The 20,157-nt window shown below is 28.7% G+C and overlaps 2 protein-coding genes and 1 pseudogene across 2 annotated transcripts; 1 reads left to right on the top strand and 2 right to left on the bottom strand.

Moving 5' to 3' along the window:
- Positions 1-10,738: 10,738 nt before the first annotated feature.
- Positions 10,739-14,510, top strand: LOC115717009 (probable WRKY transcription factor 41; annotated as a pseudogene).
- On the bottom strand, positions 12,783-14,414 carry LOC115717010 (uncharacterized). The gene is made up of 3 exons (XM_030645937.2): positions 14,048-14,414; positions 13,380-13,397; positions 12,783-13,277 (listed from the first exon to the last, which is right to left on the bottom strand). Exons 1-3 carry the CDS (start codon positions 14,412-14,414, stop codon positions 13,087-13,089), a joined length of 576 nt encoding a protein of 191 aa, XP_030501797.1. The 3' UTR covers positions 12,783-13,086.
- A 1,182-nt stretch (positions 14,511-15,692) lies between the features above and the next one.
- Positions 15,693-19,525, bottom strand: LOC115715599 (protein SEH1). Its single transcript, XM_030644243.2, has 8 exons — positions 19,225-19,525; positions 18,800-18,911; positions 17,560-17,660; positions 17,147-17,224; positions 16,772-16,927; positions 16,552-16,664; positions 16,297-16,423; positions 15,693-16,085 (listed from the first exon to the last, which is right to left on the bottom strand). The coding sequence occupies exons 1-8, from the start codon at positions 19,381-19,383 to the stop codon at positions 15,954-15,956; spliced, it is 978 nt and encodes a 325-aa protein (XP_030500103.2). The 5' UTR covers positions 19,384-19,525; the 3' UTR covers positions 15,693-15,953.
- Between the last annotated feature and the right edge of the window lie 632 nt (positions 19,526-20,157).

Raw genomic sequence — 20,157 nt, 5'->3', positions numbered from 1 at the left:
TTTTTTCTAATCTAAAATCATAAACCGTATATATACAGCTAGCATATATTTCAAAGGATATCATATACTATACTATATTATAATTAATTTTTGTTTAATATATATAATATTGTTGATGAATAAGAAATCGATCGATTATTTTAAAATATTTAATTCTAGCTAGTCAATTGTAGAAGTATATATAGTGCTTTAAAATAGTCAGAGATTTGACTAGAATGATATTTTGACCAGAATATATATGATAAATATTAATATTATTAGAGATCATTTGTGTAATAAGGTGAAGATTTATTTTCTTGGAGTGATCATCGATTATTGCAACTTAAAATCATATAAATATATATAATTTATTAATTAATAACTAATTTCATCTAAATCTATATCATGATCAAGCATACTCTGACTACACATGTAAGATCTATAAATATATTTATATAATTTTATACAAGTCTAGGGGTTTATAACACTTATCAACTAATTTTCTCTCCCTTTTTTCTTAAAATATATTAACAAAAAAAACTAATTATTATTAAGTTAAAAAGAAAATTGGAAAAGGAACACAAATTGGTAAATATTGGTATAATTAATAATCCCATCAATAATTAATTTTTTTGAATTAATTTCTTTTGTATAATTGAAATTTAATCTTTGATCCTATATATAAGGTCCGATCTTAAATTAAAGTTCTAAAAAATATTTTAAAATTTACATAATTTTTTTATTGATTTTGAAAATACTATATTTTTTTAAAATAAGAAGCCAAATTTTCTTTAGGCTCACTAAAATTTAAAATCGGTCGCCCTATGTATATATTTCTGAGTGAATGTGGGATTTGATAGCGGGTCGGATCCATAATAATAATAATAATTTTCAAAGAAAATAAGACAATAATCACATGCTATTTACAATCATAATATTAATTAATGATAATGTATATGTACTAATCATTATAATTTCTTTGTTCTAATTTTTGCTTTAGAACTTTTGCAGAACAATTATATATGTATAATGAATTTAATTTAATTTAATGCTATAAGTATATATTGCATGCAAAATTAACTTCATTTTTTTTCCTTTAAAAAACCAAACTAAAATTACATGGCTTATTAACATTTAGATAATTTCTTAATTTGACACTAATTAAAAAATTAAAATTGATATTTTCAAAAAAAAAAAATTAAAATTGATGGTTGCAAATGACTAGTAGTTCTAGTACTTAATTTGATCCGAATTTTGAACTAATTTTATTTTCATTGATACATAATTAATAATTATTTGTATGGAATAATAATGTAGCTTATTACGAGAAATAAAATGGAAAGATCATTAAGAAATATTTATTATCACTCGTGATTTATCATATTTTCTAGTTATTATTATTCAAAGGTGAGCAATAAAGCTATATATTTTTTGTCGGGTTGTCTAATATTTTTTTAATTAAAAAATAAATGGAAGAATAAAAAATTTATAAAATGAGTATAAAAACAAGAAGAAAATAAGTAGAGTAATTTATTTATAAAATGAGTATAAAAAAAAAAAAAAAAAAAAAAAAAAGTAAAGTACGTGGGAACTCTTTAAGCAATTCAAAGGAACTGTGGTGTAAATTGTAATTCATATATTATAACTATTAATATTAGTAATTTACGGCATTAAATAATTAAGTTTAATTTTTAATTACAAATAAATATTTAAATTTAATTTATTACGATAATTATACTTAAATTATATTTTTAGATAAATATCTAAATGTTAAGTGTCAATTAAAAGCCACATGGCAGTTCCGGACTAGTCAAGATTATTAAATTTTTATCTTTTATTTAAAAATTTATGTAAATATATCAATAAGAAAATAACATGTAGATACTGACTTTGTGACAGTCATTAGTCCCGTGATCCGTAGAGGGAAATACCGGGTAAGTTGTGTAATCGCACACTGCTTGGGGAAGGTCAAGTAGAATGATTCTGAGACTATGTATGTATGGGACTACACAGTTGAAGAATACTTAAATTGATTGATTGGTACTACTTATATCAACAAGGTGCATCTTGTTTTTTGGTAGCCCATCACGAAAGAACTCCATGAGGTGACCTCCTGGAAAGTTTTTCCAAGAAGCATGTGGGTGAGGACAAAGCATGCTAAAAACACTCGTATTGGTCTGTAGGGTTAGTCATCAATTCAGGAAGCAGCCAGAGTGACGTACTCGTGTATAAGAGCTGCCATTCTGTGGGTGTAAGGGCCCAATAGAGGCTTGAAGCAGGGACGTTACAAAATATCAACAAGGTGCATCTTGTTTTTGGTAGCTCATCATGAAAGAACTCCATGGTTAAGCGTGCTTGACCTGGGGTAATTTTAGGATAGGTGACCTCCTGGAAAATTTTTCCAGGAAGCGTGCGAGTGAGGACAAAGCATGCTGAAAATACTCGTGTTGATTTGTAGGCCAGTCGTCAGTCCATGAAGCAGCCAGAGTGACGTACTCGTGTATAAGAGTCATCATTCTGTGGGTGTAAAAACACAATAGAAGCTTGAAGCATGGTCGTTACAGACTTGGCATTTAAGGGCTTAGATTCTTACAAAAATTCTAAAAATATAACTTAAATATTTTTATCGTTAAAAATTAAATTTAAATATATATTTATTTGCAATAAAAAATTAAATTTATATTTATTATTATTGTTCATTTTATATATTTTGTTGGCCCCAAATCAATTTGTTGACCAATTAATTTATTAAAAATGAATAAAGACAAATTAATATGATTATTTGGTGGATTATAGGATAAATGTTCTACCCCACAAAACGTGGCAGCTTAGCTAGAAGCTCTTAATAAAATATGATAAAGCAGTCAAAAAGAATTAAGATCTTCAATTTATATTGTTATTATTTATTAACTAATTTATAATAAAAAAAGCCATGTCAAATAATAATGGCCAGAAATATAAAAATAGACATTTTATTTAGAAATCAAGATCAAATAGTCTGTATCCAGAACAAAAATAAAAAAGAAACATATACACGTGGCCTAAACCTACAATTCTTAATTAATTAATTTAGTTGACTATTTAGATTAAATTAAAAAAAAAAAAAAAAAGGTTGTATTGTTTCTAGATATTATTGCTTAATAAGACAAATTAATATTAAATAAAAAAAATGGTTTGAAAGTGTCAAAGTAGGGGAATTGGGTCCACTACTAGTACACACCCTAGTATACCTAAATTAAATCCAACTTATAATTTTTTAGCAAAAAAAAAAAAAAAAATCAACTTAAAAAAATCACATTTTAAAATATTTTTTTTTTTTGAAAATATTGATATATGTTTTATTAAAGGTTAAGTATATATACCTAAATTAATTTGTATGTATATTGATATATGGTTTAATGTATCAAATGATTTGGTAATTAATTATTAAAGGTTAAGTATATATCAAATCAAGACAAATAACTTTAATTTTATATTGGTTAATTATATGATATATACATACAAATTTATTTATAATTTTATATATTTTATTAATTATGGGAAACATATTTTTAATTTTATATATAATAAAAATTAATAATAAACAAATAAATATTATATAAAAATAAATAATAAACACATATATTATTTTAATAAACACATTATATCAACAACATAATCACAAATATTATTATAATAAATATATTAAATTAATAATTAATTAACATTATCTCAATAATAATATAAATATATTTTTTATACATAATGTCATGTTCAATTATAAGTATAGTTTCTTTTAAAAAAAAATACACACATTTTTAAAAAAACTATAAGCATAAATATTTTATTTTTAAAATTATTATGTTCTTCTTTTTTTAGTAAATGAGGAAAATTGTATTACTGCGAAAACAATTTACATTATGTACAATTATAGGCAAAATTTACAAGATTATGCCCAAACTCTTGAACGAATCAATATCCTTACCATAAAGTATTATTTCTTGCCTCACAAATATTTGCATTCAAAATAGCAATATAGGCCTCTCTTCTACACTTTGTCTTCCTATAACAATGGACTAGATCATTCTGTCAAACATTTAGATTTGTCTAATTACACACCTCAATTTGAATTTGTTATGAATTTTTAGTAAAAAGAAATTATATTTTTTCTATTAAAATATTATCATAATAAACATACTAAATTAATAATATTCTTATAAATATTAATAATACTGATCAATTTTGGTCACAAGGCGATTAGAGAGTTTGGTAGTTTGCATAGCATACATGGGCAAATACAACTCCACTGATTTAATGAGGGTAGCACGACCCGCCTTAGATAAGGTTTTGGCCTTCCACCCCTGCAACTTAGAAGTAAGGTTATCCAAAATAAAATTGAAGTCAGCATCCTTTTGTCTAACTCTAAATAGGGGCAGCCTTAAGTATTTAATATTGTCCTCAGGAGAGTCAATCCCCAAAGCTTCATTAATCCCTCGTTTCATGCCATTGGAAGTATTTTTACTGAAAAATATAGAAATTTTGAGCATATTAATTTGTTGGCTAGATCAAGAACATTACCGCTCAAGACATTGCCAGTACCCTTTAACTTCATTTAAATTTGCTTTACCAATAAGAATTAAGTCATCTGTGAAGAAGATATAGGAGAGCACCGGACCTCTTCTGTTGAGTCTTATACCCTGAATAGTACCCTTGTTAAGGGCATCCTCTAGAAGCCTAGATAAAACTTCTGCAGCCCAGATGAATAGATAAAGAGACATAGGGTCACCTTGACGTAAATCGCAAGAGGGTTTAATCTTACCAACTTGATGAGCATTCTAACAAGCATTATTGCGGGTCTCCCACACATTATACGCCATAGCATTAATTGCAACCTTACAAACATGCTTTTCTTTTTCTTTAATAGAATATATATTGATGTTTGATGCATTTTTTTCTAGCATCCACATATATAGTATAAATATTCTAATTTATATATAAAAATATAATAATGTGCATCCTATATATTTAAGATATTTTATAAAATTTTAAAAAATTCAAAATAATTTACATGTGTGAAAAATAATATTTAAATAATTTACTACATGAACATATATATTTATTTTATATGCGTGTAAAATAATTTATTTAAATTCTATTTTCGAAGAACTTTTCAATAATTCCATATCTTTACTAACTAATTAAAAATATTAAAAACATAAAAGGAGAAATGTTAAAAGGTGTTATTAGTGTCTAACACTTTTGTCATATCTTATATCGTTGTTAGTAAGGGTGTTCATAAAATAGTCAATCCAATCTAATCCGCACGATCCAATCCAATCCAATCCGCAAAGTGCGGATATCTGCACTTGTGCGGATTGGATTGGATTGGAAAATTCAAAATCCGCACTTGTGCGGATTGAATGTTGATTGACATGTAAAAGTAACCGATCCAATCCAATCCACACATATTTATAACAAAATTAAAAAATTATATATACAAATAACATTTTAATGTAAAGAAAATAGTACTTTAAAAGTCTAATACATATAATAGAATTATATTGCAAAACTTAATAGATAATGTATATTCTATTCTTATATATTTTTGTTCTACTTTCAATTTAAAATAAAATTAAATATCTTTTTATATATATAATTTTTTTCCTTTGAATTTGTTATTTGTTATTTTATTTATTTAATGTGTTGTTGTAGACATAAAATAACTATAATTTATTTTATTTTGTTGCTAGTTATGTGAAGAAAAAAAATATTTTTTTATAAATATTAAATAATTTAATATTAAAAAGTAACCAATCCAAAGTAACTGATCCAATCTGCACTTTTGCGGATTGGATTGGATTGGATTTGAGCTATTGTGCGGATTGGATTGGATCCAAAAAATGAAATCTGCACTTAGTACGGATTGGATGTTGTTTGACCAAAAAAGTGCGGATTGAATCTGATGAACAGCCCTAGTTGTTAGTACGATTAAGTATCAGAAATCATATAATTTGAAATAATATTTTTCAAAGAATATCGCTCACTAATTATCTACGTACTTCTAAAAAGTACTGAACACTAATAACAATGCTCATGAAAAAGGTGTATTAATACACCAATTTTTGGTGGGTGAAGTGAACTATAAAAGCTCCCTTTATATATTGCTTAATTAGTTACTAAGTCAAATTAATTACTCATCAAATTAAACCATAAATCCAAGGCCACTAGTTTTCGTTCATAGTTTCAATTCGTCTAGGTTCAAAGGCTGCATGCATGTATCGATATCAAATCTTCTTGCTTTATTAATTAATTAATTGGCTAAAATATTTAGAAAAATAAATTAAGATTATTGTGTTCATATTAACTCATTTCATCTTTAAAAAATAAACACCACCATCTATATTATATGCATTATTAAGTTGTAGCACCCACTAAACCAATAATTATTATTTATTAAATAAGGTATAGGACATCTTTGTTGAGATCATTGCTATTTGGTATTTTAACACTATAGTGATGGAATACCTTATATATAATTGGTAAGTAACTTTTTTATATTATTTATTAAATTAAAAAATATAACACTTAATATCTCAAAATATATATATATATATATATATATATTTTATAACACTTAATAATATTACAATGTACCAATATATGTCACACAATATTTCTCCTTTACAGATAATCAAATGATCCTTTACAAATAATAATAAATAAATAAATAATCAAATGATTATGATAACAAATTTAATGGGATAAATAGTATTGTTACATTTATTAATATTATTATATAATTATTATTTATTTTACCTTTCTTTAAAAATAAAAGAATTTCATTATAAAATACCATTACGCTACACTCAAAAAAAAAAAAAAAAAAAAAAAAAAAAAGAATTTCATTGTGGCATCTGCCAAACTGACCCAAAGGTAAAAATAATGGGATTTTTTTATAAATACATAAAGTTAAAAAAAAAATTACAAAAATACGGTTGTACGAAATTTTAAATATTTTTTACGATTTTTTTGATTTTATTTACAGAAAATACAATTTTTTTATGTTGTACTCTTGTTAATTTGTTGTTGATTTTTTATAATATGTATGTTATTTTTTGTTGTTGTTTTGATGTTGTTTGGATGTTACTTTTCTGTTACTTTTATGTAGTTTTCTTGTTGTTTTCGTGTTATTTCTATAAAAAACCGTAAAAATGTAAAAAAAAAAAATCTTAAAATGTGAAAATATAAATTTTTTATAAAAAAAGTGTTTTATGTAATTATTCCTATAATAGATCAAATAAAGGCAAATTTAGTGGGTCATATGAAAAAAAAAATATTTTTGGACCCTTATTTAAAAAAATATAATAATTTCCAATATCAGTAAAAAAAAATGTGCAACTTTAAAAGGAAAATTTTTTCAAACCTCTGGGCTAGGTGGACTCTAAATACAGAATTAACCCGTCTATGCCTCGGACCGAGTCTTCAAGAAGGATACCCGGCCACCAAACCATTGCATGATTCAAAAAAATGACCAATTTGGCCAAATTATAGGCAATGATATTTGTAGCTCTATGATAGTTTTTAAACTCTACAACACCCTATTACAATTGTTTTTTAATTAGTAGTTAAATATATAAAAGATAATATAAAATAAAATCTTCGAACATCTAAATACAGTAGAATTTTTATATAAGACTTTATTTAAGAATAATTTTTAATTTAGTTATAAATAAGAATAACATCTAAATTATTATTAATTAATTATACATTTTTTTAAGTCTTACATTAAGAAAGTATACTTCTATATAAAAATAATTTTATCTTAATAAAATTATATATAGTTTATAAATTTATTTATGGAGTATTAATAATTTTATTTCAAATTATAATACATGTATAAATATTATACTTACTAAAAAAATAATTTTATAATGATATACATTAAAGATTGTTTATTGTTAGTCTTGGTACATTTAATACTTTCTGGTATTTTAATTTTTTTAATATACTTCTATTTAGCTATAACCTCTCAATTAAAATATAATTTGTTCTAAGCATGTAATTATACTGTAACTGTGTAATTAAAAGTAATTAAGGGTTCAATTACATTTTTCAATCCTCATGTCCCCCTTAAGAAATTACTATAAACTTTACTGTATATTAATTATTAAAAAAAATATTATTTTTTATGTAATTACTAAGTATTTTGTCAAACAAGACATTAAGAATTCAATTGTAATTACCATCTCATATACGTTCATAACTTGTATTATAAAACATACTAGTAATAACACGACTTATCACTTACATAGTAACTTCCAAACTCGCTCTAAGTATTTTCCTACTTGTACATCTGTTTGATAAGTCTAAAGTAATTAATTATTTAATTATATATTAATCAAATAAAATTATAGTAAATATATATAGTTGGAATATTTCTCTATCTTTAGATTTTTTCTTTGTGCTTATATTTATTTATTTTTATTATTATTTGTATAATACATTTACAACCTAGAAACTATTTGACCAATAATTTGACTACATATCTTTTTCATCTGGGTTTCCTAATAATAATAATAATAATAATAATAATAATAATAATAATAATAATAATATCACCTTAATGAACTTCAAAAAGAATTTGTTTAGAAGACCAAGTCAAAATCTCAAAACCCATACTAAATCCAGTCATCAAGTGATCAAGAAACTATAAATTTATAATTATATATAATAATAATAATAAGGTTAATTAGGATTTTTTTTCCTGAATTTCGACATGTATCAAATCATGCTCCTTGAACTTTATTAGCCGTTAAAAATTCCCCCTAAACTATTGAGATTGTTAGATTTAAGGATTTTTATCCAATTTCATTCAATTTTACTAATCCTGTGATTGTCCATGTACTAAATCATACTCCCTATACTTTGATATCTACCAAACCATGTCCCTCGAACTTTGACATGTACTAAATCAAGCCCCCTAAACATTCAGCCATGTTAGACTTTCCTTACAAAAATTAGAAAAAAAATCCTTAAATCCTACAATCTCAATAGTTCAGGGAAAATTTTTAACGGCTAAAAAAGCTCAGGAGGCATGATTTGGTACATGTCAAAGTTCAGGGGGTAAAAATCTTAATTAGTAATTTTGAATTTTGAATTTTATAAAAGTTATCGATTGGATTCCTTTTTTTTTTTTGTTACATGATAAAAAGGATCTTACATTTTTTTAAATAATACACATAGGATTTTAAGCTCAATTTTTAATAATTTTTTTAATATAACCAACTTAAAGATAATTTTTAGCAAGTACAAATATAGAAAATATAACAAATTTTGTCATAACACCTCTATATTGAATTATTATTAAGTTTTATTTTAATAAAAAATCAATTCATGATACTATTTAGTACTATTTTAAAAAATATAAGATCCAATTTGTTATTTTATAAAATATAAAGTCCAATTAGTAAATTTTACAAAATACAGAATTCAAAATAGTATTAATTGTTCTAATATAAATGCATAAGATAAAATAAAGAAGTGAGATTTTAGTAAAATATTTTAAAGAATAAAATAAAAAAAAAATAACGTGATATTTACGTATATTTGTAAAATTATAGATACATGCATATAAAAATATTTTATAAATTATATCAATAATAGAAACAAAAAAAGAAAACACTAGTAAGGACATTTTTGTGTTTATCAATATTAACTTAGACTAAAAATAGACATTACTTTACTACTACTATTGAAGAAAACTCACTTGATTGAGGGGCTTAGTGGTAATTTCCAAAAAAGGAATTAAATGAATATAATAGTAGCTTCTCATGAAATGACAAAAGTGAGGTTGATATGAAATAATAATAAAAAGTCAAAACTATTTCCACAAACCACACCACAAGGCAATGACGCGGAATGACCTTTGAATATTCTTTGCAAATATTAAAAAATTACACATAAAAAATAATAGAAATACTATCTGACACCTTTTTAAGTGTGATATCGTTGTTGGTATAATTAAATATCAAATCTCATATAATTTAATATTATAATTTTTAAAAAATAAAGCCATGTGCCAATCCCGCAACATCGAAACCTTTCTCTTGAACCACTGGTCGTTTCATACCCACATACACTTGCAAAGGCAGGCGCATCCCTGGTTTCGTACAGATAGATATGTGTTTTTTAATCTTTAAACTCCCGCTCTCTATAAAGTGTCGCATTTAGAAGGTGTTGAGTATTACTGGTGCTTAATAATAAGGAGTTTTTTCATTTTCACACTTCAAAATAATTTTTTTGGCATATTTACGGAATTCTACATAGAAACTCCTATTGCAACTAGCGCTGCAACCTAAATTGCAACAAAAAATCGCATAGAAATACCTATTGCAACTAGAGTTGCAACCACTTCAGGAACCCAAACTGTAAATTTGAAAAAAAAATAGTATATGGGATAATTCCCTGATAATAATACTCTAAAAATAATTTGATAAAAAAAAAATTAAATAAATTATTATATAAAAACAAAAAAAAAAAAGAACTTTTGAGAGTAATTGAACCAACAAATAAGTGAGAGTAGTAATAGAAGAAGAGGAATTGGTCAGCATAGACTTTCTTCACTCACTCAAATAAAAACTCTTTCTTTCTATTGGTTCTCAATGACCAAAGACTAGTCAGAGCTGAATAACTCGGTTTCTTAGTCAAACTTCAAACTTTCTTACTTCAAATCTCAAATTAAACAAACCCCACCATTTCAAACTCAAACATACCACCCTTTAAATACATCTTCTTCACAAATTTCCAATTACAACTCACTCTCCATATTGTGAGGAATAGTGTTTTAATTAGTAATGAAAAGTAACAAGTTTTGAGATCAGAAAAGAAGAGCTGTATTGGGTTGGTTTTTGTTGAATTCATTTGATTACAATTTTGAGTAAAAGAACAATGGAGGGTAATTGGAGCTGGGAGCAGAAGATACTTATCAGCGAGCTCGTTCAAGGGATGGAATTAGCGAAACAGCTTAAGCAAAATATATGTTCTCAAGCTTTGCCGGAGAATAGAGAATTTCTAGTGCAGAGGATATTATCTTCGTATGAAAAGGCTCTTTCGATTCTTAAATGGGGTGGCGGTCAGCAACATCAGCAGCAGCAGCAGCAGCAGCCTCTTAGGGTGGCGACTAGTGTGAGTTTGCCCGAGTCTCCCATTTCGAATAATGAAAGTCCTCAGAGTGAAAACTTTGATAGGCCATTCAAGGATCATCATCAAGATAGCTCTAAGAAAAGGTGAATTGAATTGAATTGAACTTCTACTCTTTTCATGATTGTTTGACTACTTATGATTGTGTGTCTTACTATTTATGGATTTCGGTTTTGCAGAAAGACATTGCCTAGATGGACAGACCAAGTGAGAGTTAGCTCTGAAAATGGTTTGGAGGGACCTCAAGATGATGGCTATAGTTGGAGAAAGTATGGACAAAAGGACATCCTAGGAGCCAAGTATCCTAGGTAAACAGTCATTGTCATATACAAACCATATTGTCCAAAAAAAGTAGGCAAAAACCATCAACTAATAATAGTATAATAGTACCCACGTGTTGTGTGGTGTAGTGGTAGAAATGTCTTTATTGGCATTCTTTCTTGTTTGGGTGAAGGGTTCGAATCCCACCACAGTCCCTGATGAGAGGAATTATGCTTGGCCATTTGGAAGGCTAGCTTGTGGTGGTGGTGTCATCCTTAATGGGATGAGAACCCTCAAGGTGTATACCGATGACCCAATAAAGAGAGGATGAGATATAAGTTCCCTATAACTGACACGTGGTCTCTGAGATTATCTAAACTATTGAAGGGATGGGGAAGAAATCTGCCCCAAGTGATTAGCTGAAAATTCTAACATAAAAATGTTACCTTTATTTTGCAGAAGCTACTACAGATGTACTTTTCGCAACACACAGAGTTGTTGGGCCACAAAGCAAGTGCAAAGAACAGATGAAGATCCTTTCCTTTTCGAGATCACATACAGAGGAACACACAGTTGTTCACAGGCGAGTAACTCGGTTCAGCCACCTAAATCACCTGAAAAGAAAGATCAGAAACCGAACAATCAAAACATGATTCCTCAACAGCAACAGTTTGAACAATTCAACCCCAAGTTTCAATCTAACTTGAGGGTAATAACAGATGAATTGGGACACAGAGAAGTGATGGAATCTCCTTTCTCTTTTCCTTCAAGTTCATTTGGATGTATGAATGTGAAGAATGAAGATAGCTTTACACCTTTGATGTTAGACAATGAAACTTTCTTGGGAGGCTTCTCTCAATCATTTATATCTCCAGCAACTCCTGAATCAAACTACTACCAGATTTCGCCGTTCCAGATAAACAGTCCTACAGCTTTTCATAACGTGCAACAACAACGGTCTGAATCTGATCATACCGAGATTATCTCAGCCAACAATTCAGTAACCAATTCTCCTATTCCAGAAATGAATTTCTCACTTGATCCAATGAACAATGACCCGAATTTCCCATTGACACTCCTGGACTTTACTCTTGATTCAATTTAAATGTTTTCGAAAAGAAAACAAAACAAAACAAAAAAGATATTGCAGCTCAATTAGGTAGCTATCTTTACCTGTTGAATTAAGTGTGTAGTTTAAGAGAACAAGTTTAAGATTAATAGTTTGTAAAATTCATTAAGTGCCTTTTTCGTACTAAATAGGTGTATGTTGAGACTAACAAGTTTCAAAGGTTCTTCCTTTGAAGTTCAATTTTAAAGCAGAGTTTCTAGAAAAGTATAAACACTCAAATAAAAATGCTAGAAAATACCAGAAAAGGGCATTCTAATTCAGATATCAATTCAATCTGTATATTTACACCTGAAAATGAAATCATTTTACAGCACACATGAGATTGAACAACATACAAGCTTCTACAATTTAACATACCAACCCCATCACCCCAATTCTTGCAATGGATTCATCCCATATCACAATATAAGCTTATGTCAGAAATATTGGAAAATTAAGCTTATTTGAGAAAGTTGAAGAAGACAAGACAAAATAGTTAAAGCTATTGTGACAAGAAGACATGAACACAAGACCAAATTACATACATACATTAAAACCACTTAAAGTTGAGTTTTCTTCTCCTCCTTTAACCTTGACACAGTACTTGGTGTATCTTCTTGTGTATCTTTAGCTTTCCTCAGAGCTTCTCTTAATCCAATCACAATGAATATATTGGTCAGAGTTAGAAGAGATTCAGCTCCACCATGTAACCAGTCCACATTAGACAAAGAAGTTCCATAGTGTACTTTTGCTGTCTCAAAGGAGAGTAAACATAGTTAGTCCATCTATACAAAATGTATGAAAGCATAATAAAGTAATTGAATTAGAGAACTCTAAAACTGTGAGAACTTACCATAAATTCCAGCAGGAACTGTTCAATGGATTCAGGACACCAAAGATCAAACTTAAAAATGTCAGAAAAATTCAAGACAAAATTATATATTCACATATAGTTTCGAATATTTACGGCATAAGTTTTTTTAAGCAATGTTAGTAAAGCTATAATTTAGTCCAGAACGAATTTGCTAGTGTCTTAAATTTGTAACCAGACATAGTTTTTGAATTTGCTAAAAAAGATTTAGATGTAACTGATACTACGTCCAAACACTAATAGAATCTGTACTAACTAACTTAGATAAAAAGGACAGTTTTAATAACATTATGTAATTATGCAGCAAAAAAAATCATTGAAAATCATTGATTATAACGATTATAAATTTAAAATTTGAGTACTTACCCCACAAATATCCCTATATTTATACATGTATATGAAAATTGGAGAAAGTTAAGAACAAGAACTATTCCAAAGACGTTTTGAGGGATCAAAGAAAGAAGTTATGGTAACTGTTTTGACACTAAATAAATAGATTAATGATCAAAAGGGTATCTGAATCTCCACACAATCTGATAAAAGCTTAAATTTGTAATAGAGAAAAACATAGTATTTTCACATCAGAAAGAAGAAAGAGAATTATAATCATCCAACTAAACTGAGCTAAAAAGTAATATGAGAAAACTTACTAGTAGCCCCAACAAAGGTGAGCAAGAAGTAGAATCCAAACAAAGTGAGCTTTGGGGCAGACTTAGATTTGGTGAGAAAATAGAGAAAACCAATGTAAGGGAATAGAGAAGCTGCAAACAACTGTGAAGCTATGCTCTGGGAATCAATGGTGGGTGCCCATGGATCAACTGGAAGAAGTGCTCCACAGGGAGTCCCTCTTTTTATTTTCTTACACAACAGTCCTCTTTGTCCCAGAATATGGGAATCCTTGTTCTTCCCCAATGGTTTTGCTTGGTGGGGTTTTGAGAAAAATGAGGATGAGCCCAAAGAAGTAGGAGGAAAAATAAAGGTGGGAGCTTTACAAAATGAATGAATACAAGTAGTCATAGAGAAAAGTTTTGGACTTTTTCAGTGGTGAAAGGAGGAAGAAGAACAATGTAGGAGTTGAAGAAATCGTTGTGGACAGAAACTGGACATTTGGTCGGAGAAGATGATCCTTTTTGCTTAGTGTTATCATCATGCTCTAAAACCAGCGGTTGATCAAGACCGTTGATGAAGGTACGTATTAAGTTTATTGGGCTTGTGGCCCATATATAGTTGGCCACTCTATTGGCCCATGATCATCTTTTGTTGAAAAAATAATTTCAAAACTACTTATGTACAATATTCTAAAAAAAAAAAAAATTATCTCCTTAATTTTGACATGTACTAAATCATGTCCCTGAACTTTTAAGTTCGTTAAAAATGCCTCTTGAACTATTAAAATTGTTGAATTTAAAGACTTTTATCTAATTTTTGTAAAAAAAAAAAGTCCAACATGGATAAAACTTCAGGGGCATGAATTAGTACATGTCAAAGTTCGAGAGGCATGATTTGGTAGATATTAAAGTCTGGGAAGCATGGTTTAGTACATAAATAATCACTGAAATAGTAAAATTGAATGAAATTAGACAAAAGTCTTTAAATCTAACAATCTCAATAGTTTAGGGGAAATTTTTAACGACCAAAAAAGTTTAGGGGCATGATTTGGTACATGTCAAAGTTCAGGGGTAAAAATCATAATTAGCCAAAAAAAAAAAAAAAACTAGTGTAAAATATGTAAAGTTAGGGATATTTGGAGCATAGTACTCAATTTAGACTCTATTAGTATCTTTAATAGAATATGTAAGAGCATCTCCAACTATGCTCTTTAAACACACTCTTTAGTTAAATTAGGGAGTGAAACTTAAAAAAATGAACTACAACCATAAAAAAATAGCTCTCTATAATAAAGAATAGATATGTAAGGAGCTCCTAACTTTTTTAATAAGCTTTTTTAATAATATTTTAATCAAATACTAATTAAAGTAGGGAGCATTAGAGTAATGACAATAAAAATAATTCTCTATTTTAACTTTTTAACTAAAAAAATAGATAATACTATTAAAAATGCTCTGAGACCTGAATTCTAAATTATAAATTTACGACACTAACGAGTCCATATTCACAAAATTAGACAGAAATTACAATTTAATAATATTAGATACTTATGTGACTAAGTATATTATTTTACAAACTCAAAACTTGAAGTATTTATGCTGCAAATATCTAGTGTAAGTTATAACCATAAGCCAATCAATTAGCAAGTCAATTAATAACAAAATGATAAATGTCTAGAGTTAAAAATTTTAGGAAGAAATATTACCCTAATCATAATTAAGCATTTTGTACCTATAAGAGTACAAGTGATACTAATTCATGTTTTGTTGATACAAAGTTAGCTCCAAGAAGGGAGAATTTTGTAATAAAAAGACATCGATACCAATATTACTCAAATAAATGTAACTAATACGATTGTAAAGAAAACAAAACTTAATATGTATACAACTAGGCTTATATGTAGACACCACAACAACAAGAAGTCAAGGAGAAAGAAAACTCAATAGACTAATTGGTGGGTTCAAATGTAGCCTGTTCATGCCAAACACCACTCAAATTTGATTGCCACAACCTAACAACTCCATCGTTTCCGGTGGTTGCCAAGGTCATTCCGCTCATATCCCATTCCATCTCCCATACCTGATCACAAAAAGAAGACCGCATGTACAGTCAGTTACCACCATTTTAAGACTGTAAAACAAACATTGCTATACATGAAGCTTGGTTTGCCAATATCTCAAGAATCTCTCTCTTGAAATTGAAATAACAGAATGCTTTGTACTACATTAAAATCGTCATGATATCAGTAAGTGAACTCAATCAAAGAAAGTGGCATTGGTAGTATTAATACCTCGCCTCCATGGCCGGAGAGCAATGCAACTTGCTCCACCGAGAGTCTTCCATTTGTGTCAGGGGTCAATCCAAGATGCCATAGCGCAATCCCCTCGTGGGTTGCAACAGCAATTATCTCATATGGCCTGAGTATTACCGAAAACAGAAATCAGTATTAGGGACAATGCACTTTCTGAATTCATTTGTTCCATAAGCACATGCAACAGAATATTTAATTGCCTGTAATACGTAATTTTATCCCACTTTGTTGTACCTGCCAATATTTGGTGCCCAGGCAACAGAGTAGACCTGATCACCCTTGTTGCCATCCAAAGCCAATTCTGCAACTGGAAGCCATCTTTGATGAGCTTGATCAAACTCCCATACCTGAATGAAAACTAGATCATGATTAGCTGTGAATCGATTAAAATAAAAAATGAAAGCTATTTAAATAAAACTTTAAAGACTGTGATAATCTATAAACAAATGCATACCTTGGAGGAGTTAAGTTGTGGTGTATCTGAATTGAAACCCAGAACAAAACTTAATTCCTGGCTTTCACCTCTTGGTGGATTCCATGAAATAGATGCAGACATACATGAAGCTTTGCTCAAAATAGAAACTGAATCACTGACATTCTGAAATTCGGCCTGACCAAAATGAACAATTCCAAACATGTTAATATTTTTCTTTTCATCTCCGATAGAGTACAGTAATGACTAAATGTTAGAAAATCATAAAAATTCAAAAGAAAAGTCGGTACATAGCTTGCAGAGATTTTCAGTAATAGTATGATTTTCCAGCTTATATAAAATTAATGTAATTGAAGTAGAGTAAGAGAAGTAAGATTGAAACTGAAGTGTACTGACCTGAAGTTGCCAATTCTTCAGTTCCAAGGGATCTAAGAGCTCATAGACTTTGATATGGCCATCTGAATAAGCAGCAACCTATAAATGATTGTTTCAGAGAATAAAGAAGAACACTTGAATAGTAATAAATTACTGTATTACTATAACATAAATTATTATGGGAAAGGTATATGGTCCTCGTTAAAATCATTCTTACAATTTGTAATTCACACATGACAAATAAGATGATCGCATAAAGTAGTTTGTGACATTCTTTTTTTCTTTCTCATTTTAAAAACACCCATTTGAAGGAAATATTCAGTGGTACATCAGTAGCTAATTCGTTATACTCACTCATCAATAATTGTGCCGAAATATGTAGAAAACGTTGAAAATAAAAGTATTAACAAAAAGAGCAAATTCTTCCACCTCACCATCTTTAAGCCTGATTGAGAAACTCCAAATTGGATATCCAGCACCTGAGATGAATTGCTTTTAAAGGTTTTGCAAATCTTCCACTGAAGAGGTTGTGCATCTAAAATACAAAAACAGAAAAACATTAATACTAATGGCAAAATTAAGGATTTTTTCCCCTAATTATATGGTATATAAAATCCAAATCTATGAAATTCTGCTTGAAATCCAAGTAAATACAATCTTCACAAAACCCAAAACGGGGTCTTTAAGTGGGTAAGCAATTGGTGCTGAAGAAACTCAGTACCATATTAAAAGTCTAAATGTAAAGCTAATTTTGTAAATAATGGGTACAAAACCCTAAACTAATTGTTACTGTGATCTAGAGACTAGACAAATAAGAGAATATTAGTTAAAGGAAGTGAATAGAATTTTTGAGCTTTTTGAGTTACTTGAAAAGGTTGTTTCTTAGAATGAAAAGGTTGTTAGTAAAGTTAGTGACAGCAAATCCGAGAGGCAAGAAACAAAGCATGACAACAAAAGATTCAGAAGATTGTTCAAGAATATACAAGTGAAGCTAGCTGAAACCTGAAACTGAAGTGAAGTACACATGCTTAAGATCAAATATTATAAATTTGGTGGAACAACAACATTGGACATTGGCTAGCGCTGTCCATCTAGCAATGAAGGTAGAAACTCAATATAACAATCAAAATGAAGTTGAAACTTGAAAACACCTCAAAGCAAGAAAGAACCATTAGTCAAGAACAGCAACAAAACCTCTTACAGTCAAGATCAGCAGAGGTTGATGGGAAATAATGTCATCAAGGACAGCAATATTACATTTCAATATATTGCATCTCAATTTGTTAAGAGACAAAAATAATTTCTTTAAGAGCAGGAAAAGGGACTTAAATCCTCTAACTTCTTGTGCCAAAGAATCCCTAAAAGTATCAGATAGAGCTAATGAGCAGCTATAATTTAATGAAAATAAAGTCACTTGTAAGATCGAGAAGCTCGAATTCTAGTAGTTCATCAATCTATGTTAGCTCCTAGAGTATTGGAAAGTGATTGGAGAAGAAACAACATCTTTAGAATCAAGTACAGTACATCAGTCATGGGAAACTTTGCAACATTATCATTGATAAAAGGCAGCTAAGAGAATTTGTTTTCCAAATAAATGGTGACACATCCAAATTCCCACATTTTAGCTTGGTTCATGAAACAACAACAAGAAGAAGAAAGGTGAGAAATAAATACCTTCTACAACCTCCTCCCAGAGTGACACTGTTCCATCCACACAAACACATGCCACTGCATCACCATATTCCGGAGGAACCCAAACAACTTTGACAACTCCATTTTCATGCACCTAACAGAGATGATAAGATCAAACATAATAAACAAACTCAGAGAGCACTAAAAAAACACAAATCAACAATCATACTCAAAACCAACTTGCATATTCATCCACTTTCTTGTATATCTAATACAAAACCATTACACCACCAATGACACAGTTTTATTCAAGTGAATTACAACCAAAATTCACATCTCGACCAACATCTCCAAAAGCTATCATTACATTTAAAAATTTATCAATTTGATCAAAAAGCACATTACTTTGAAGGAAATGAAGGGAATAGAATGCAGTATATTGAGGAAATAGAAATATAGGAACAAACCCTAGATTTAGATGAGCGGGTGAAGGAGGAGGAAGCAGGGTCCGGAGAGTCGAAGATAGAAAGGAAGCCATCGTTGGAAGCAGCAGCTAGCCTGAAACCGGAATAGTTCCAGGAGGAGCAGGTTGTGCCAATGTCCAACTCCACCAAAGATTTCTCCATGTCCGTACAATTGCTTCACTCACTGTAACTCTGTAACTCCGATGAGTGAGGAAGGAGAAAGAAGCAATCTTTAAACCCCTTTCCCCTTTCTTTCTAGGGTTTTATTAGATTTTCTTTTTTCTTTTTTCTTTTTTTTTTTTTTTTGATTAATTAGGATTTTTAGTACTAAATTGTGCTTTTGAATTTTTCACACAATTATTGTTGTTATTTTTCTCTCATTTTTATGTAAACCGCTCACACTGTACAAATGTCCGCAGTGCACCATACCGCATAAAAATTGTAGTTTAAAATTCTTTGTGGTGCTGTTGTGGTTTGTATTTTTACCAAACTTCACGGTTCAGTGCAGTTTGCAGTTTGAAATTTAATAATTGCATACTTGCAGTTCAAACTGCACCGCACTATATATTACAAAATTACTAACTTTTCAATATAAATTTTATTTTCTTTTCATATAAAAACAAATATATGTAATATATTTATATTGTTTTTTAGAGACAGTTTAACATAGTGATTTAATAATTAGAATATATGTTATGATGTTAAAAATTTAATAATTTTTTTTTGTATTATTAAAACTTTAATATATTAATTTTTAAATTTTTATTATAATATTTGATAATGAATGTAATGTAAAGTGTTCAAACCGTACCGCACCATACCGTATTTTCGAGGTATAATTTTTGTAATTTTAAGATCTCACGATACGGTTACGGTTTAAGAAATTACAAAAATCACATATATGCGGTTTCGTTTAGGAAAAGGGCTATAACCCGC

This window comes from Cannabis sativa, chromosome 5 (assembly GCF_029168945.1).
Source record: "Cannabis sativa cultivar Pink pepper isolate KNU-18-1 chromosome 5, ASM2916894v1, whole genome shotgun sequence".
NCBI classification, from domain to species: domain Eukaryota; kingdom Viridiplantae; phylum Streptophyta; class Magnoliopsida; order Rosales; family Cannabaceae; genus Cannabis; species Cannabis sativa.
This window is presented reverse-complemented; position numbering and strand designations above follow the sequence as displayed.

Bases quoted from the DNA above. Each gene is read 5' to 3' on its own strand.
- LOC115717010 (XM_030645937.2), bottom strand. From the start codon at position 14,414: ATGACTACTTGTATTCATTCATTTTGTAAAGCTCCCACCTTTATTTTT.
- LOC115715599 (XM_030644243.2), bottom strand. From the start codon at position 19,383: ATGGAGAAATCTTTGGTGGAGTTGGACATTGGCACAACCTGCTCCTCC. The intron at 18,912-19,224 runs GTTTGTTCCTAT...CATCTCTGTTAG, and splicing joins CCCGCTCATCTAAATCTAGG to GTGCATGAAAATGGAGTTGT. The intron at 16,424-16,551 runs GTACAACAAAGT...GGTAATACTCAG, and splicing joins TGGGCACCAAATATTGGCAG to GCCATATGAGATAATTGCTG.